Here is a 21222-nt window from a genome sequence, read left to right as displayed (position 1 = left end):
TGGTACCTACAAGATTGAACGGAATCCCATTTTGTTCAGTGTATCCCTCCTCCACGTCTTACTTCTCACTAGTGGCCTCTGTGCTGCTTATCTGTACGGCAGGATTGTACTGAAGTATGGTAGTGAGTGGACAAGCCTGTATCCGCTGATATCAGAGAACAGACAACAGCACTTGTCTAGCCAGGTGTGGTAGGACCATGTGAAATTAATGTATTCCAAAAACAACCACATCAGTTTATTTGTGAACCTCTTTACAGACTTTAGATGCATGTACTGTTCTATAGACAGTATCACTGATAAACAGCACCCTGAAACCATCAAGACAAACCAGCTGAAGCCTGCACACACTGGTATCAGAGAACAGACAGCAATCCTGGTCTAGCCAGGCTTACTGGGACCCTTTGAAATCAATTTATTCCAAAAATAACACAATCAGTTGTTGCTAGGTTTGTCAGCTGCTTTTGAGGCTTTAAAAAAGCACCCTTTAAAATATTGGCAGGTATTATATTGATCTGCTGGTTTTGTTTACATACTACATGGGCTGTCTGTAAGGAGAGCCAGGGAAGCTGAAATCTTTGAAAATAAAATGTTCAAGCAAAAGAATGCATCACTTGTAAGCTGGTCATTAGCCTTCACTACAGCTACCAAACAGCACAAAAATCACAGCACAGCACACGCACGCACGCAACCAAACAACCTTTTTTTGCCTCCTTTTTGTAATCATGTGGCCACTCCCCACAACATCAACTACCTCTAATTGGGGAATGGCCACACCTGTGATTGTTGGCAGGGACAGATTTAACTCCATCCCTGCCAACCTTACATTCACACATATATACTATTTACAACAGCAGGGCTTCTGCAGTGCCGCAGAGGAAGAACTCTAAACTAAAAAGAAAGTCTCAATTAATGGGAGCTAAAACAAGATTCAAGAAAATCGATTATCTGAGCTAGCCAATAATCGATAATTGAAAATGTCATTATCGTCCAGCCCTACACGACACCATTCTCAGAATATAAATCTCTCTTTCTTACTCTGAGCAGTGAGGTGAAGACAGGGTGTAGCTGATGACCAACAAAGCGCTCTGTTATTTCGATATTTGGCAGAACATGTTAGAGGTTCTGTATTCTGTCTCTACTGTTTCTAAACAAACACTCATTGTTGGATTTGTGAACCTCTGTGGCTTTGTTTTGTTTAGTGACAAGAGAGTGGTGTTATGGAGGCAGAGCTGTCCACTTTGGATATGACGTCACTGTTGAAGGACATACTGTTTTGGTTCCTTTTTTCTGTCGACAGTATAAGCTTGTTAAATTCTATTTTGTCAAATGATGTGGGGACACATTTGGTAGTTGACATGGAGACAGATTCAGGGTGGAAGACGGGAGACACTTTTCTACACAGAGTGGTCTGTGTATGGAATGGTTGGTTACAGCTGATTCCTTGAGATCCTTCAAGAGCTGTCTGGATGTCTTTCTGGGAACAATAAGCTAGGAACTGAACAAGAATCGATGGTCCGATTAATATGTAGCAGGAATAACCTCTCACAAAGACAAAGAAAACCATCAGTGTTGATTTTATTCTCATTTTGGTTTGTGAATGCCAGTGCTGGTTTCACATTCTTCTTTCAGTATCATTGTTGTAATTCAGATAGGGTATTGAGAGTGCTCAGGTGTGGTGTCCCCCTCTAATCCCATTGAAAGCTTTGGGTTCTCAGGGTGATTGTCAGAGAGCTGCAGCACATTGACTCTCAGTTTCAGCTAATCCTGTTTTAGGGATTGGGAGGCAGTGTGTTCTAATAATTAGAGCTGAGAGATTGGGAGGCAGTGTGATCTAGTAGTTAGAGCTGATGGACTGGGAGGCAGTGAGGCCTTGTGTTAAGAGCTGAGAGACGAAAGTGATTTCATTGTGTCATGGTTTAATCTGAGCAGGGTCTTGTGTGTCTTTACAGCAACCGACAGTACATTGAGCTGTGTTTCACCAGCTGTTTATCCAGCAAGAAGGCTGAAGCTTGTCCTCTTTTTAATTCAACCCATACATTTGTCCCGCAGATGTGTTATATAACTACAGTTGTGGGTATCAGTCTTCACAGCAAACCATGTATCACAACACAAGCAATCATCTTACACTTGTTTTTGTTTTGTATTGGTCAGTTCAGTTATCTTGAAGAGTAAATAAACTGATAACTAAAAATGTTAATCACATATTTTGGTAGAAATATTCCTGATGGCTTATTAATTATTGTCACTTATAAATAGCTGTTACCTATTGTTACTGAAGACATAAACTGTGAATTCCAAAATTTTTCATATATCTCTGTACACAGACTAATTATGATATATAGAGTGTGTTCCCCTACTTAATTCTACATGTCTGTATTTCCCTTTTTAGATGTTTGGCCGACACCCCGATGACGTCTTTGCCATGACGTATTGGAACCCGCCGTCTCATGGTCCCCGATGTGTGGATCCTCACACTGGGCTGCTAATCTGAACTGGCGACAGAGACAGCATGGACAGCCCTCCCAAACTGTCAGGGGAGACCCTAATCGTCCATCACATCCCTCTGGTGCATTGCCAGGTCCCGGACAGGCAGTGCTGCGGCTCTGTCAAGCGAGCTAGCCCCTTCTGCCAGTCTGATCTGGGGCTGACCCGGACCACCTCACTGCCCGAGCAGGAATTCCAGCAGAAAGAGGCGCTGGTTTACAGCAGCCTGATCCAGACCTCCAGTGGCAGGGGCAGTGTTGTCAGTGACTCCTCTTCTTTCTCCTCCTCCAATAACTCAGAGGAACCTCCCTCTCAGTCCAAGAGCAGGGAGCCAGTAGCCAAAGCCAACCAACAACGGCACAACCCCTTTCTCCTGAACTCCGGGGAAGAAGTACAAGACAACAGTCTGGATGGCTACCTGGAGGCCTCTTCCTTCCATATTCACGGTAACAGCAACACCCACATGGGCAAGCAGTCTTCCTTCCATCTGCATGACCTTACATTTGCGCCAGAGCCTTTCCTATTGCACAACGGAGTAGGGGTAACGCACAAGACCTGCAATGGTGTGGCTGGCAGACCGGTCATAGCTGAGGGGCAGGAAGTTGGTGAGACCAACCACGATGCCAGCGATGTCACTGCTGGTTCTAAAAATACAGAACGGCTGCCAGAGTGCCTGGATATTGTGGGATATGACTGCCAACGACGGCACGGCAGCAGCGGCTCCACGCTGTCCATGGACTGCGGGGAGCAGGAGTGGAACGCCAGCCCTCCCGACGACGAGGACCAGCTGAGGAATGGGCAACAGAGTCAGGCCTGCAGCTGCTGCTCCAGCTCAGACTTCCCTATGGCGCCTTCCTCCCAACGCTGCCATTGCTGCTTCTATAGCTTCTCCGACCCCTCGGAGATTACGGACCAGCAGATGGGCTACGTCAGCGACTCCTCCTGCAACAGTTCAGATGGGGTGCTGGTCAACTTCAGCGCCATCTACAACAAGATGAACAACGGTGGGCCTTCCAAGCCCCTCAACCTGAACTCCGGGGACCAGTCCTGCACTTCCTCTATTTGCAGCCACTTTGAAGCTGGGGGAGCCTTCTACCTGGACCTGCACACCTCCCCTACCAAACCCAAGGAGGACTCCTCCCAGGAGCAAGGCAGCAAGACCTGCAGCTGCTGTCACAAACACCAACAGCAGCAACAGAGTCCACAGGGTCTGGACGCCAACTGCAACTCCTACCACCTCCACTGTGGCGGCGGGCCCTCCCTGTCCGAAGGCTCAGACCTCACCTCCTGCTTCCAGAGCCAAGCTCGCCTGGTGGTGGCCACCCAGAACTACTACAAGCTGGTGACCTGCGACCTGTCTTCCCAGTCCTCCCCGAGCCCTGCTGGGTCTTCCATCACCAGCTGCTCGGAGGAGCACACAAAGAGCAGCCCCAGCCAGCCCACAGAGTACTACCTCTTCCAGAAGCCGGAGGACAACCAAGAGGTGATGAAAGAAGAGCAGCCTGAGAAAGAGGTGGAGGAAGAGGAACACACGCAGGGCTCAGAAACGTCCAGGAACGTCATTGAGGGTCAAGTCTATGTCAACATCTCTCCTCCCAACATGAGCAACGGGAGAACACGGTCCAGAAGCTACGACCGCAATCTGGACAGGTCTCCCTCCTCTCGACTGGGCACTCTGGAACGCATGCTGAGCTGCCCGGTCAAGCTCAGTGAGAGTGCCTCACACTGCTCCTCCTCACACCGCTCCTCCCCTCCCCGTCGCGTCACGTCTTTCGCAGAGATCGCCCGCATCAAGAAGAAGAGCAGCAGCGTGGGAGGGGGCTCCCCGCCTCTGAGGACCAGCACAGACTCCTCCACCTCCTTGGAGTTCTCCCCAGTCGGCGAGCTCCATCTCCCCCGCCACTGTGGGGAGAGTCACAGCCTGCCACCCATGCCCTTTGTGCGCTGCTACAGGCAGGGCAGCTGTGACCTTATCACCTCCTCCGGGGGAGGAAACCCCCTTCAGCAGGGGCCCCCTAGACCCCTATGTGACTCCCCCAGATCTGCCAGGGAGACCCGAACTAAAGCAGAAGGTAAGCGTCTCATTGGGTAGCTGGCAGTGTAACATGAAAGGGTCTTTTATACTTTATTTCTTATCTTCACCCCCGCTGGTATCAGAATTTCAGGATGTTTGAAGATTCCTGTCTCTCTGTCTTTATGGACATACGTGCATCACACTTCTATTTTTACTTGTATCTAGAAAACATCATATCCAATGTGGGAATATTTGGAGGAACCTGTTTCTTTGTCTGTCCTGTTTATAAGTGCATGCGGTGCAGCAAGGTTATGGTAATCATGATACTGATAGCTCTGATAGATGTTGTGTTTACAGCTGTGGAGGCATATGTACAGTATGTTCCTGGTAGGTACATTTTCTTTCAAGTTGTAGGTCGGAAATAGTTAAAGTTTAGTTTCATGTTACGTAAAATGAATTCTTGAAATGCTTCCTGTGTGAGTATTACATATAGAGCAGCCTGGACCTTGAGCCTGTACGAAGGGTTAGCTATTGTAAATCAGCAGGGATGTAAGATTAACTTTATTGAGACCTTTGTGACTCAGTGTCTGTACAAATGAGACTGCTTTATCTTGCTGAAATTATGAAGATTGTACTTAAGCGGTTTGTTTATACAAAGTGGGGAAGCAAGATATAGACATGTTCCGCATACTGTAAGTATTGTAATTTTTCTAAATAAGCAAAATAGCAATTACTGATATTGTGTAGGTCTAAGATAATTGTATATACAGTAGCTTGACTTATTGAGCCCCATTGATTCTGTTTGGGTCTCAGATTAATCACAGATATCAGAAGCTAGTTACACTAACTGTTTTGTTTAGGTATATTTTTAAACAACATTTTATGGTTTCTACTACCGTAACTGACTGGTACAAGAAGAATGGTATATTTAGCTCTAACCACTAGACCACACTGCCTCCCAGTCCCTCGCTACATGGAACCAATAACACTTCATGGAACCACTGTGCAATAATCAAGGAGTACTTTGTTCAAACACTTAATAATTATTGTGTTGTTCTGTACAACATTTTAAATATATCAGACAACATTTACCAGTATTTTTGCATTACAGTTGTACAGTTGTAGTTCTTCAGTATAATTTTAATGGCACTGGATATGAAAGTTTTCCGGAACAGTAGACGTGTGAAATGTCTGGAGTTTCAGTAACATAGTCCAGTATGTTAAGCAGTCCTGATGCACAGATGTGTCCTGCTCTGCAGCAAGTGACCCTCCCGTCAGACTGACATTGCATAGAAACATGCAGCAAAGCACCCAAGCTTTGTTTGGGAAGCACTCCCTTACAGAGAATGCATCTGCCAGAAAACAAAGCATGCTATATGAACAGAGCCCCTAGTCTATTGCTAAACGCTTCAGTTTGCTGTGGCTATATACTGTCCATGTTGAGTATTATAAACACTGAGGAAGTGTAAAAGTATGTAACTGAAAGCATGAAAGGTTAACAACAACAGCAGTCCAAATTACTGGCGAGTACAAGTGCAAAGAAACGATTCAGCCCTCTTCAGAAAGAAAGAAAGGAAAAGTGAAATCATTTTCTGTTCTGTTGAAAGCCCATGTGGGAAGTATAATGAAGCTTCAGCAAATGTAGTAGACTACGGCAGCTGTGTAACGAGTCTGTGGTTGAACGGCACTGTAGCAGCAATTCTAATGTTATTACAGTGATCTTGAGTTCCAGACAGGGTGTGCTTGCAGGGCTGGCCCGCTCTGTGTTGTTTGTTGGCACTACAAGCAGGCAGCTTGTTTGTCCCCTCTGGCTCTCAGTACTATTGCAGTCAGAGCAAGGCCTGTGGAAACGTCAGTGGCTTCTAATGTGACACACAAGCACATTGTGCAATCGTGACCTAGGAGAACTGCTGCCGAACATGTAGCTGCTTGGTAAACAGTATAGACTCGAACTCCTTCACAAGACTGCCGTGTCCTTTTCAACTTGAATTTCACCAGTGTCAGTTGTTTCTGTGGTTTTGGTGGTGTGTGTGAGTGCGTAAAGGACAGCAGGGTCTCAAGCTGTTGTTCCTGCCTGTATCTTTTGAAAATATGTATATTTAGTTTTGTTTTTTGCTTGCATTTAGTGTGCTTATATACTAGTATTGTTGTTTTCTTATATTTTTGTAAAGTGGTATCTGTTTGATGTTTCTAGGAAAAATGACAAACCAGCGCGATTACTGTATCAATAGAGTTTGTATTACTAGATTCATACAACAAATAGCAATGAATAAATATAAAAAAATAAATCTGTAATATCTGCATGTGGCACCTGTTTACTCTTGAGGGTAACGTTCAATCTTCACTTTTATAAAGCAGGTTTTCTTTACTGTGAGTGCAATTTCTGCTGGAAGGCATGTTAAAAATCCACGCTACAGTATTGCTGGTGTGTGTCTGTCTGCTACCCTGCCTTTTACAACATCCCCTCTATTCTCTCTGTCTCTCTCTTTCTCTCCCTGTCTCTCCTGTCCCTCTGTCCCTCGCTGTCTGTTGCCTGAAGGAGGTGCCTCGGAAGGCAACCCAGTAATGCGCTACAGCAAAGAGCAGCGCCCCACCACCCTGCCCATACAGCCCTTTGTGTTCCAGCACCAGCTCAGCAAGCAGCCCTCCAAGCTGCGACCCCTCCTCAGCGACTACGTCAGCCAGATGTACAGCCGTCCCAGTGGGCAGCCTGCCAGGGACAGGGGCTCGCAGAGGGAGGAAGAGCACAGGACGAGGAGAGCGGCCCCCGAGACGGTGCGCCCATCCCCGCTGGGCAGCTACTCCCCAGTGCGCAACTGGACCCTCAGCTCGGAAACCTGCTCCACCTGCACCCCCACTCCAGACAGGGGGCTATCCTCGAGCCAGCCCCGTCGCAGCCGCTCCTGCCCGCTGTCCGCCGGCCTCCTCCCCATCCGGCCAAGTGCCGGCACGGTGCAGCCTGCCATGGCCAGCCAAACTAGAGACCAAAGCTGGGAGGGGCCAAAGCAGCAGCAGCAGCAGCAGGAGGAGGCAACCCAGCCCTTGAGCAAAGACACAGCCCTCTCTGGATACTGCCTCCATCGCAACTCACTCCCGACGCTGTCTACCGACGGGTGCAGCCCGCTGGGTCACCTGGAGCCACAGCAGAGGAGCAGAAGCAGCGATGGGGTCCAAGCAAGCAACATGCTGAGCAATGAACCAGCCCGGACACCCAACGGTACACCATCTGTTAACCTATAGCAATAACGATAGTGACAACGCAACTGTCAACCTGTTGTGCTTTCAAATTCACCAAATTCACATCACAGGTGGAAATAATATCCGTGGGACATCCTAAATGTTTATTTCTATACTTTTTCAAAGTTATTTTTTTCTTATTATTTTCAGTTTCTTCTTCCCCATAAATAACGTTCTTATTTCCTTGTTAATGCAAGTCTAATATTGTATTTATTATTAAACACTCTGGGATGTATTCAATGGATCTAAACAATGACAATTTTAATGCTGCCATCACATTGTAAAATTACTTTTTTCTATGACAACAAACACCTCTAACACTGCAAGCTTCTTTAATGCATTTATTTATTTCAGTAACAACACATAACACTTCAAGGAGTTGTTTTTTGTATTGATTTGAATGGTGGCGGTATTAAGACCCGCCACTGTTTAGATCAATTAAATAGACCCCTACACTGTAAGTGTGCTTCTCTGCCTGGTATCTAACCATCTAGCTTGTATCTGCTTCTGCTTTCCTCCCTTTAATTAACTTATTTAATGTCTTTCTTCCCCCTCTATTTCTCTCCCATTACCCCCTTCTCCCTTTTCTCTCTGCCTCTGTCTCTGTCTCACTGTTTGTCTTTCTATCTATGTCCATCTATCTCTCTCTGTTTTTCTGTCTCTGCCTCCCTCTGTCTTTCTGTCTCTATCTCTCTCTGTCTCTCTACCTCTATCTCTCTATCTCTATCTCTCTATCTCTGACCGCTGCGTTGCACCTGGCAGCTCACCAACTGTCACTGCAGGCCCTGAAGTGGCGTGAGTACCGTCGTAAGAACCCGCTGGGATTGGAGCAGGCGCTGGCGGCCCAGCTGGCAGGCAGTTTGGACACCAGGAAGCCAGATAGCAGACTGGCCCGTCGAAATGTGTTTGATTTCCCTGCCTCAGCCATCCACAGCCACTCCAGACTGAATGGTGCTGCTCTGGAATGTCTCTCTTGAACTGGGGGGGGGGGGGGGGGGGGGGGGGGGTGTTTGAGGGTTCCTTAAATCGATTATCCATTCGATTATTCAATAACATTATATAATCGATCATTTCTTTAGTCTGATTATTCCATAAAAAGATGCTGGGGGCGTTAAATTAAGTGGAAATGATTTAAATGCAGCCCTGTTGTGCTCAATTATGAAAGAGGACAGTGTTATGAGAGATGAAGAACTGTAAACTAAGGAGAAAGTCCCAATTAATGGGTGTATAAAGGATTTTTGTGATTACTAAATGATTATACAGTACTGTGCAAACGTTTTAGGCAGGTGTGGAAAAATGCTGTAAAGTAAGAATGCTTTCAAAAATAGACATGTTAATAGATTATATTTATCAATTAACAAAATGCAAAGTGAGTGAACAGAAGAAAAATCTACATCAAATCAATATTTGGTGTGACCACCTTCAAAACAGCATCAATTCTTCTAGGTACACTTGCACACAGTTTTTGAAGGAACTCGGCAGGTAGGTTGGCCCAAACATATTGGAGAACTAACCACAGTTCTTCTGTGGATTTAGGCAGCCTCAGTTGCTTCTCTCTCTTCATGTAATCCCAGACAGACTTGATGATGTTGAGATCAGGGCTCTGTGGGGGGCATACCATCACTTCCAGGATTCCTTGTTCTCCTTTACACAGAAGATAGTTCTTAATGACATTCACTGTATGTTTGGGGTCGTTGTCATGCTGCAGAATAAATTTGGGGCCAATCAGATGCCTCCCTGATGGTATTGCATGATGGATAAGTATCTGCCTGTACTTCTCAGCATTGAGGAGACCATTAATTCTGACCAAATCCCCAACTCCATTTGCAGAAATGCAGCCCCAAACCTGCAAGGAACCTCCACCATGCTTCACTGTTGCCTGCAGACACTCATTCGTGTACCGCTCTCCAGCCCTTCAGCAAACAAACTGTCTTCTGCTACAGCCAAATATTTCAAATTTTGACTCATCAGTCCAGACCACCTGCTGCCATTTTTCTGCACCCCAGTTCCTGTGTTTCGTGCATAGTTGAGTTGCTTGGCCTTGTTTCCACACTGGAGGTATGGCTTTTTGGAAGCAAGTCTTCCATGAAGGCCACTTCTGACCAGACTTCTCTGGACAGTAAATGGGTGTACAAGGGTCCCACTGTTTTCTGCCAATTCTGAGCTGATGGCACTGCTGGACATCTTCCGATTGTGAAGGGATAAAAGCATGATGTGTATTTCATCTTCTGCAGTAAGTTTAATTGGCCGACCACTGCATCTACGGTCCTCAACGTTGCCCGTTTCTTTGTGCTTCTTCAAAAGAGCTTGGACAGCACATCTGGAAACCCCTGTCTGCCTTAAAATTTCTGCCTGGGAGAGACCTTGCTGATGCAGCATAACTACCTTGTGTCTGGTTGCTGTGCTCAGTCTTGCCATGGTGTATGACTTTTGACAGTAAACTGTCTTCAGCAACTTCACCTTGTTAGCTGAAGTTGGCTGTTCCTCACCCAGTTTTATTCCTCCTACACAGCTGTTTCTGTTTAAGTTAATGATTGTGTTTCAACTTACATATTGAATTGATGATCATTAGTACCTGTTTGGTATAATTGTTTAATCATACACCTGACTATATGCCTACAAAATTCCTGACTTTGTGCAAGTGTACCTAAAAGAATTGATGCTGTTTTGAAGGCAAAGGGTGGTCACACCAAATATGGATTTGATTTAGATTTTTCTTCTGTTCACTCACTTTGCATTTGGTTAATTGATAAATACAATCTACTAACATGTCTATTTTTGAAAGCATTCTTACTTTACAGCATTTTTTCACAACTGCCTAAAACTTTTGACAGTACTGCATTTGAATGATTGGAAAGGTTCACGTCGTCCAACCCTTTCTATTTTTACGATACAGTGTATTTAGGTGTATTTTGTTGTGTGCATTGTTTTGTCTACTTGGGATAAAATCTCCTTCCATTTTCTTATTAGTTTTTCTTTATGCCCTGTAGGAATATTGCTTTTTGCTTTAGTTGATAGTATTTTTTGCCTGTGTTATTATTTGCTTTGTTTTGCTTGTTGCAGTGCTGTTCTGTGCAGTCTGTGTGCAGTCCAAGTTGCCGAGAGTGCCTTGCAGACAGGACTCCAGATCTCTGTACTGTGTGAGCTGGCTCCTACCTAACTGACACTGTGGTGTGTGTGTGCTTGTGTCTCTGCTGCAGGTCACTCAGTGAAGCAGCTGCAGAACTACTGCAGCGATTTCTTCCCAGACTACTTCTCCCTGGCAGAGAAACCTCCGGACGAGTTCTGTCTGTCCCCCGACGCCACCACAAAGTCCATCTCCATAGACCTCCTACAGAAGAAATGTGAGGGAGATGCCCATCCGTCCATCTGCAGGGATGGAAATAAGGATCCTATTGCATAGCAGTTTGATTAACTAGGAGGTTAATAAGACATACTTGAGCTTGTTGCCTGTACACCCTGGCTAATCAAGCTTGTAGTAAAACCTGCAAGGGGTGAAACTGCTATGCAATACTTATTTCCATTGTCTATCTATCTATCTATCTATCTATCTATCTCTCTATCTATCTATCTATCTATCTATCTATCTATCTCTGTCTATCTATCTATCTGTCTGTCTGTCTGTCTGTCTATCTGTCTGTGTCTATCAAAGCTATTCCTCAGTTGAGACAGAAAGGCTTGGTCTAGGGTGGGGTGTCTGTCTAGTGTCTGTACAGTTTATACACAAAGCTATTCCTCAGTTGTGTCAGAAAGGCTTGGTCTAGGGTGGGGTGGAGTGTCCAGTGTGGCACATCCTTTCATCAGACACAGCCCCATCAGTGTCCAGTGTGGCACATCCTTTCATCAGACACAGCCCCATCAGTGTCCAGTGTGGCACATCCTTTCATCAGACACAGCCCCATCAGTGTCCAGTGTGGCACATCCTTTCATCAGACACAGCCCCATCAGTGTCCAGTGTGGCACATCCTTTCATCAGACACGGCCCCATCAGTGTCCAGTGTGGCACATCCTTTCATCAGACACGGCCCCATCAGTGTCCAGTGTGGCACATCCTTTCATCAGACACGGCCCCATCAGTGTCCAGTGTGGCACATCCTTTCATCAGACACGGCCCCATCAGTGTCCAGTGTGGCACATCCTTTCATCAGACACGGCCCCATCAGTGTCCAGTGTGGCACATCCTTTCATCAGACACGGCCCCATCAGTGTTCAGTGTGGCACATCCTTTCATCAGACACGGCCCCATCAGTGTTCAGTGTGGCACATCCTTTCATCAGACACGGCCCCATCAGTGTTCAGTGTGGCACATCCTTTCATCAGACACGGCCCCATCAGTGTCCAGTGTGGCACATCCTTTCATCAGACACGGCCCCATCAGTGTCCAGTGTGGCACATCCTTTCATCAGACACGGCCCCATCAGTGTCCAGTGTGGCACATCCTTTCATCAGACACGGCCCCATCAGTGTCCAGTGTGGCACATCCTTTCATCAGACACAGCCCCATCAGTGTCCAGTGTGGCACATCCTTTCATCAGACACAGCCCCATCAGTGTTCAGTGTGGCACATCCTTTCATCAGACACAGCCCCATCAGTGTCCAGTGTGGCACATCCTTTCATCAGACACAGCCCCATCAGTGTCCAGTGTGGCACATCCTTTCATCAGACACAGCCCCATCAGTGTTCAGTGTGGCACATCCTTTCATCACTGAACTCGGACTGATTGTAACTTTATATTTTGGAGACTGCCTGGGAATGAGGGATTCCAGCATCCTTGTAGCACAACCTGTATGATATAATGCACAGATGGGAACATGGTCTGATTGCTGCTTTCTTCATTAGGTCTGGTAAAGGCTATTAACACTGCAGTGGATCTGATCGTGGCCCATTTTGGAACCAGCCGGGATCCTGGAGTAAAGGTACCACTTTCTTAGTATTTTTCCATGCTTGACCAGCATAGGTCTTCTTTAAATGCAAACCCATTGAGCAGTAGTGACCTCTGCTGGTAGGACTAGCACAACAGCAGGCTTCCCACAGAAGCTGCTGCCTGTCAGTGCAGAGGAAGGGCCCCAAAATTCACATCATTAATTGAATTGCATTCAAAAGTAGCAGCTAATTTTGTTTACTCCATTCCTCAAGCCTCTTAAGTTTGTAGGAGCTCACACATAAGAATAGAAAATAAACATAAAAATAAACAAATCATTTGAATAGAACTCAGACCTAAAATCATATGAAAAATGAAATGATCCATATAAAATATGTAGTAAAAGTACAAATGTAAGTGGATCTAGGTGGAGCAGTGGGCTAATTCACTTGCATGGGTTAAAAGAAAAACACTTGTTGTCTGTGCAATGAGTTTGATGATTTCAGCAAACTGTATCCCCCAGTGGAATCCACATCAGAAACCATCACACAGTCGGCACTGGCAGTCTCTGCTTGAGAGAGGTCCTGGACGGAGTGGAGGGGGGGGGGGGGGGGGGGGGGTGCTCAGTTCAGGACTGAGGTGCACTTGTTCACAGAGCTGAGAGAGAATGCTCGTATGGCAAGAACAAAGTTGGTACCATAGCCCCTTGATTAATTCACAAGCACCAAAGCAAATAAAGCATTCACTAGTCTGAAAGATGTTTGTGTTGCAGGCTAAGCTGGGGAACAGCTCGGTGAGCCCCAATGTGGGCCACCTGATCCTGAAGTACCTGTGCCCTGCACTCCGAGAGGTCCTGCTGGACGGGCTCAAAGCTTACGTCCTGGACATGATCATTGGGCAACGCAGGAACATGCCCTGGAGCCTGGTGGAGGCCTCAACGCAGCTCGGTAACACTCTTACTGGGGCAGGGCAGTCTAGTGGTTAGAATAGAGAGACTGGGAGGCAGGGCTGTCTACTGGTTAGAGCTGAGAGACTGGGAGGCAGGGTGGTCTAGTTGTTAGAGCTAAGGGATTGGGAGGTAGTATGGTCTAGTGGTTAGAGCTGAGGAACTGGGAGGCAGTGTGGTCTAGACGTTAGAGCTGAGCGACTGGGAAGCAGTGTGGAATAGTGTTAGAGCTGAGTGGGAGGCAGTGTGGTCTAGAGGTTAGAGCTGAGAGACTGGGAGGCAGTGTCATCTAGTGGTTAGAGCTGAGATACTGGGAGGCAGTGTGGTCTAGAGTTTAGAGCTGAGTGGGAGGCAGTGTGGTCTAGTGATTAGAGCTGAGTGACTGGGAGGCAGGACGATCTACTGGTTAGAGCTGATTGATTGGGAGGCAGGGCGGTCCAGAGGTTAGTGCTGAGGGACTGGGAGGCAGTGTGGATTAGTGTTATAGCTGGGAGGGAGGCAGTGTGGTGTATTGGTTAGAGGTGAGGAACTGGGAGGCAGTGGGGAATAGTGTTAGAGCTGAGTGACTGGGAGGCAGTGGGGAATAATGGTTAGAGCTGAGTGACTGGGAGGCAGTGTGGAATTGTGGTTAAGAATTAGGACTTTGTTAGCGGAGGTTAGAGTTTCTATAACTGTGTTTAATGGCCATATCAATTCTTTTCCCTAGTACTGGCTTTATCAATGCCAGTTTTTTCAAAGTGGAGTTCCCTCTTAAACATGATAACTACTGTATGATTTACACCTTGCAATCACAACGGTGGACTGCAAGCAAATTCTCTTGCTGCTTTGAGTCCTCTGTAAATATTCTGTATAGCTTTCTTTCATTCCAAAGTAATTATCACTTTCAGCCTCACGACAGAAATTTATTTTGTTGCCTCCCCACAGGACCCTCCACCAAAGTGCTGCACAGTCTGCACAGTAAGATCAGCCAGTACTCAGAGCTGACCAATCACAGCATGCGGTTTAACGCTTTCATCTTCGGACTCCTCAAGTGAGTACATCTGAATTGTATTTCGATTGAATTTACACAGCTTTGTTTTCTACAGCATTTTTCTTTTACTGGTGTGTACGTGTTTTTACAGAAGACAAAAAATGCATGATAAGCATGAATGCAACACAGCTGTGGCCAAAAATTTTGCATCACCCTATAGAATGAACTCATTTTGCTTCATAAAGTTGAGTGAAACCTGCTGAATAATGTTATGTTAACATAATGAATTACATAGCGCGTTGTAGTTTTCCATATACTTAATGAAAAACTGAAAAAATGGAAAAATGTGACATTTTGAAATCTAACTTGAAATACTGTACTACTATTATGGCTTCCGGTAGACTTTTGCAATATCTTTTTGTAGTTTCTTTGATTACATGATAAATAAAATATCTAAATTAGGTGATGCTAAACTTTTAGCCATAGCTGTACAGCCAATTATTATAAAGAGATTATAAAGAGATGATATGTCATAGTTGATACGGGTATGAAATATCACAATTAAAGTATCATCCTTCTTTAGATTAACTTTGTGTATCATTTTCTGTGTCAGCCATCAATGTAAAGCCTTGAACAGAGCCCTCAGAAACATGTCTAATCTGAGCATGTCCTGTGCACCAGAGTGTAGCCATTAACCTCCCCCCGCTGCAAAAAGATGCCTCTAGTGGATGTAAGAAGCAGCACATTTGTTCTGTGTTGCATTTCTTACTCTGTTAATCTATCTAAATGGGAAAGATACCTGACTGCGGTGTGCATTATACCCAAATTAGCAACTAGATGGCTGCAAACAAATTGGAAAAATAAACCAGGGAGTTGGGACCCTGTGGCCTGGTGTCTTACATGGTGACATATATCCAGCAGAGTCAAAGAAGTACACCGTGTTGATGCTGCTAACAGAGCCAACAGGCACACTGCAAATAGGGAACTAAAGTACATTTTAGCAATGTGGAGAAGGAATGCTGCAGGGGTGCACAGGTTCAATGAATCAGACAGGAATGTAATTCTTTTGTTTGGAATTCTCATATAGGTAATTCCCCTTCTTCCCTTTTGCTTTTCAGTATCAGGTCTTTGGAGTTCTGGTTCAACCACCTGTATACACATGAAGGTAAGATTTCATCAGGGAGCCCTGTGCCTGGAGCAGGAGTCATGGCTTGTGTTAGTGGGCTGCCCTACTGCTTCTTCTTCGTTTTACTGCTGTAAGAGGCTAATATACTGTATAGACAGTGTACTTCTCTTGAGGGGGTCTTGTCAGGCAGGGATCCGAGCCCAGAATCATTCCTGTTAACATCCCTGAGGTAGTGGATTGGTCTCTTTTGTCAAACAGTCGATACATCACTCTATTGCACGTCCATCAGCATTCTTAATTGCTGCATGACAGGGCAGATTAAGTGTTATGTCAGAAGAAAATAAATGTCTGTAGAAATTCTTAAATTTTTTATTTTGATATAATAGTTTTATAAGATAATTTCATTCCATTTCTGGAGGAGATAATGTGGTATTTGTTGCTTAGGCTTATCGCTCTTAAATTACAGTGACAGTGACTTTGCTACCCGTGGACAGGTTGCAGTGGCTCCTTTGTTACATAAATGAAACTGAAATATAACAAAATGTTCTCATTTCTCTCTCTCTTTCTGTCCACCCCTCCCATTCTCTTTCCTCCCCCTAATCCATCTATCATACCTCTCATTCTCCAAGACATTGTGGCGGCACACTACCACCCGTGGGGTTTCCTACCCCTGTCTCAGGGGATGTGCCAACCTCTGTTCGAGGAGCTGCTCCTTCTGCTGCAGCCCCTATCCCTGCTACCCTTCGACCTGGACCTGCTCTTTGAGCACCGGCTGCTGCAGAAGGGCCACGAGCAGCTCCGGCGCAAAGAGCAGCTGTGCTCAGCCGGCCAAGGCCTGGAGCAGTCAGTCCGCTCCACCTTCCAGCTCATGAGGGGCTGGGGGGCAGGCTCGGCCAGAGAGGGGGCCCCCGAGTCCCGGAGAGAAGGGGCAGGGAGCGAGAGTGCAGGCCTGAGGGCGGAGCTGAAAGCCACAGAGGCCTCACCTAGGAGGACAGATAGAGAAAAGAGGAAAGGGTTCACAGAGACAGGAGAGGAGTCTTTGAGAGATCCTGGGGCAAATTGTAAAGGGGATGGGCAGCCGAAGGCAGCGGGAGAGAGGCCGAAAGTAGCCAGCAAAGTGTCGTGGTGGGAAAGAGAGGAAGGTGAGCGTGAGAGGAGGAAGGAGAATGAGACAGAGCAGCAGCAGATGCCCGAGGGGGTGAGGCAGAAGGACAGGGAGGCGGGATGGTGGTACCAGCTAATGCAGAGCTCCCAGGTGTACATTGAGAACTGCAATGAGGGCTCGAAGTTTATCAAGTGGGAGAAGAGAAAGAAACCCGCTGGAGAGGCCAACGGCGGCCACCACCAGGGGTGCAACACCAAGCTGGGAGGAGGAGGGGGTGGATCCGCATTGGATATGGGAGGCAGGCAGGCACGACCACCGCCCAGAGAGGGAGTGGTGGAGGGGGCCGAGGCTGTACAGGAGGCAAGGAAGGAGCTGAGCTCCGAGGAGAAAGGGAAGCCGTCGTGGATGGGTAGCCCTCCGGAGTCAGTGCTCCATGAACTGAAGCAGAGCAAGGACAAGGAGTCAGAGAAGCAGGCTGCAGAGAAGAACGCCCCCCAGGGGCTGGAGAGCCCAGGGGGGCTGCAGGGGCTGCGCTGGGGGAGGCTCTTCGGGGCTGGAGTCAGATCTCCAGTCAAGACACAGAGAACAGAACAGCAGCCAGCCAGGACACAGACGAGCAGGTGAGACACAGGGGTTCACAGAGGAGCAGAGAGGAATGCAGATGAGGGTGCTTAATGACAAGGTTATTTTACATTTATTAGTTCATTTATTTTGCCTGAAAATGTATCTTATTTGGATTTCGTACCCAGAATTTAGCCAGTCAAGTGGCTGCTTTCTCAAACTAGAGACAGTCATTTTTTAAAAGGCAGGAAAAATAACTAGAAGACAGTTGAAACTAATTTTAGTATTGAACAGCCTTCTGAATCAGTGTGTTTTAAAATAGACAGCTGGTAGATAAATGTTTCAGCTAGTTCCTTAATCAGAGTACAACACACCAATGAAGGCTTATAATAAGCACATTGCAGTTGCTTAAATCTATGGGAGGCACAGTAAGGAGCCTCAGATCAGAGCATTTTATGCATACTGTGATTATTTCAATATGTACTGTGATTATTCAATATATTGTCCCTGCCAGGTTGCCATCGGGGTGGCTCAGTCTGGATAAGTCAGTATTGGACCTGATGGCACAGACAGTGGGGGCGGGGAAGCGCAAGGACACTCCCCCTTTGGAACACTCCTCACCCCCAGTAGGGGAACAGGGCTCAAAGCAACAACAGGAAGCACAGGTTCCCAAGCAACAAGCTCCATGGTAACATACACTGATATAACTTCAGGCAGAACCAGGGTCAACCATTGTTTTTTGGTTTTGTTTAATTTGTCATGCCTATCCAGAAAGTGGAATATTGGAAGTGTAAAACAGTGGTGGATGAATTGCCCACAGGGCTGAGGACCAGGACTCGGTGGCACCTGCAGTGCTCAAACTCTCTGCTTTTACACATTATCTTAGAAGAGGCTTTACATTTTAACTAAGTTTTTACTCTGGTGCAACCCAGTGCATTATTGATTTATCCCATTGGTGTGTTCCTGTATAAACACACTGTGTTCACCCCTGCTACCATGTTACCTGACCCCCTCCTCCATTTCCCCAGCAGGGAGGTGAGGGCCTTGTGTCACCACATCGCCACCGAGCCGGGTCAGCTGAGCTTCAACAAGGGGGACGTGCTGAGAGTGCTGGGCCGGGCTGACCCAGAGTGGCTGCACTGCATGCTGGGGGAGCTCTCTGGGCTCGTTCCCATCATCTACGTCACCCTGCCTGAGCGTGACAGCAACTGAACCACAGAGCCTGGGGGGGACGACAACCACTACAGCAGAGAGAGCCGAGGCTCTCTGCATTGCCAATCCAAAACTGCCCACTGCATTGTTCTTCAGCCACCATTAAATACTTCAGTACATGCACAGCTATATCTGTCTGTCTAGTATCTATATCTATCTATCTATTTGTCAGATCTGCAAAGTGATCATGAAGGCTAGAGCTTAACAGCACAGAGAAATGAGATGTACAAACTTCCAGAAGAAGATTCAGACTTTATACATATTTGTACTGCATGCTTGTTGCTGCAAGTTGGTTACAGTTGTTGGATCAGTTTTCTCCCCCCAGTCTACAGTAGGTTTGCTCAACATCAGTAGTGAAGTAGATTCATATAGCTGAATAATGTTTGTATATTTACCATTCTTTGTTTCCAACTTCTCCTACTTGGAGTAACAAACTTATATCTCTTAACACAAAAATTGAATAAACAGATGGCGATAAGCACACAATGACAAAAATGTGGTACAAGGCTAGAAATGAATGCCTCCGACAGTGGTCTCTGGTCAGAAAAGGCTTCTCTTCTGCATATACAGTTGGCTGCCAAAGTAAGTTTCTAGCCCTGCTGCACATTTAACATGAATATGCTTGTGGGTATGGTTAAACATGCATCAATTGAAACCCCTGTCCAGGAAGACCTTTCTATAGAACCTGTTAATGTTGAACTCATCTCGATGGGATTGCTCCTCCTCAACTTTATCTGATTCAGTTGGATGGTTCGAGAAAGTTTCAGTCAATCTAGCACTAGATAGATGCAAATATATAGAGTGGGACAGTCTGTTGTGTGGATAACTTTCTTTGTCAAGTTAGGTCTGTTTTCAGGATGCTAGGGTGCTCAGTCCTGCATTTAGCAGGATGGGTTAATCAGTGAGCACTCACAGATGCAGCCCTGTTCCAGTGGGTGCGCTGAAGAGCTTGGAGTGCTTGTGGCAGGATGGCTTTCTGTTTCATCATTTCCAGGATGCGGAGGAAGGAGATCCGGATCCCGTGCCCATGTTGGAGAAGAATTAGGCAGGATCTGGACTTTCCAGGTGGAGGAAACTGAAACTTTTGCTTTGCTGGAGATCTGTGGAGGAACCTTGCGCATGTGTCAGCATGGCAAGCCGTCTTTCTAATTTCCTTGCATCCCATGATGACTGCTACCATGTGCATTCAGCAGGAGGGTTGGGACTTGAGGGGAAACATAGCTTTTATATATATATATATATATATATATATATATATATATATATATATATATATATAGTGTTGCATTTTATTTATTTATTAACAATGTAACTTATTGTGCAGCTGCAGTGGAGTGCAGTAGTACTGTTAAGGATGTAAAGGAAAGCAGGTACAATAGGGTGGACTGGGAGAAGTGGTGCTGTCCTGAGTGGAGAGGGCTTCTGCACAGGATTCTCTAGAACCTAGTTTTGCCAGTCAGCTACAAACCTTTTGGAGAGCATGTTGTTTGCGTTGGGTTAGTCCAGTCGTGTTGCCTTGAGCACAATGCAATTGAATTCAGACCACGGATTTGGCAATATTTTGGCCTTAAATCTTGATCTTCAGTTCAGGAGATGTGAGTTTTAGTCAGGATAAGACTACCATGAGTTCAGGATAATCTAAGGCTGGTGTAGCGTGTTTACTAATGACCTGGCTGTCTCCAGAGAGACCTGGTCTTGAATTAAACCCAGGACTGAGAATTGGGTCCAGATTATTACAGATCCTAAATCAAATCAGAAGCAACTGAGTGGAACGATTTTTTAAACAGTGGTCTTAACTTGGAACATGTAAAGTTTACAGATACTCATTATTAGTTTTTTGCATAAGTATTAAAGTTAGAATGACAGACGCACATTAATGGTGTGTACTTCTGTACCAATCACAAAGGCAGGCAGACGGTCCAGATGTTTAGTGCGACAGTCGAGATGCGCATGGTTTTCGTGTTGCTCGTGCCAGGCTAGCGAGAGCTGGTGATGATAGCTGATTAACCCTCAGGGAATCAGAGCTGGAATCTGGCTACATTCCAGGAGTGGAAGCACCTGAGCACCCCTCCTCCATACCTTGCTTTCCATTGACATCCTTGGCAGAAATGACAGGCAGTATTAGACGGGGTGGAGTGGGTGAGACAGTATTGGTGCCTTTTCTGGAATGCAGTTCTGTGGAGTTGGCAGCACTGCCTGGACCTGCACACACACACGAGCTGAATCCTTCTTAATCGCTTGATGTTTGAGCAAGAGGATCACAGACTACAAAGGGAGAAGCAGGTGTCTTGTTGTTATTATTATTATTATTATTATTATTATTTTGTTGGTTGGTATAACATTATACCGCTTGCTTGTATATATGCCAAGTGGCACTAATGTCTTATTTTACCCATGCTATATAATGTGTATGGCATTATTATTAATTTATGATGAATAATAATTACAAGGTGCTCATGTGAACACAGCCCCACACCAGTGTCTTGTCAGTTCTTTTTGTGTGTGATCACTGTATTAATTAAGAAGTCCGTCCTCACTTTCTGTGGGAATGACATTCAAGCTGCTTGAGCTGACCGCTTGTAACTAACGGAATGAACCCATTGGATGGACCCAAATCAGTTTTATCCTGCAATGTTATCGAAGCAAGACATAGTTTCTCTAAATCAGTCGCTTAACTGTTTCACATTCTAAACCACAAAAAAGCG

The 21222-nt window shown here is 46.0% G+C and overlaps 1 protein-coding gene across 6 annotated transcripts in view; it reads left to right on the top strand.

Annotated features, from left to right (window-relative positions):
* Positions 1–20990, top strand: part of LOC121310327 (iporin-like) — a 50790-nt gene extending 29800 nt beyond the window's left edge. For 2 of the 6 annotated variants that reach the window (XM_041243577.1, XM_041243626.1), the window contains exons 2-12: positions 2390–4556; positions 7038–7715; positions 8498–8686; positions 10936–11079; positions 12576–12652; positions 13370–13544; positions 14468–14573; positions 15632–15678; positions 16269–17364; positions 17820–17993; positions 18334–20990. In XM_041243577.1, coding sequence (XP_041099511.1) covers positions 2510–4556; positions 7038–7715; positions 8498–8686; positions 10936–11079; positions 12576–12652; positions 13370–13544; positions 14468–14573; positions 15632–15678; positions 16269–17364; positions 17820–17993; positions 18334–18517 — 4917 coding nt within the window. In that variant the 5' untranslated portion in view covers positions 2390–2509 and the 3' untranslated portion in view covers positions 18518–20990. Of the gene's footprint in view, positions 1–2389; positions 4557–7037; positions 7716–8497; positions 8687–10935; positions 11080–12575; positions 12653–13369; positions 13545–14467; positions 14574–15631; positions 15679–16268; positions 17365–17819; positions 17994–18333 lie in introns of those variants that run through there. The other 4 variants (XM_041243647.1, XM_041243687.1, XM_041243673.1 and 1 more) reach the window with 4 other exon arrangements.
* The last annotated feature ends 232 nt before the right edge of the window (positions 20991–21222 follow it).

The sequence above is a fragment of the Polyodon spathula genome, chromosome 1, assembly GCF_017654505.1.
Source record: "Polyodon spathula isolate WHYD16114869_AA chromosome 1, ASM1765450v1, whole genome shotgun sequence".
NCBI lineage: Eukaryota > Metazoa > Chordata > Actinopteri > Acipenseriformes > Polyodontidae > Polyodon > Polyodon spathula.
Note: the sequence above shows the minus strand (reverse complement) of the source record. Positions and strands in the feature narration are given on the sequence as shown.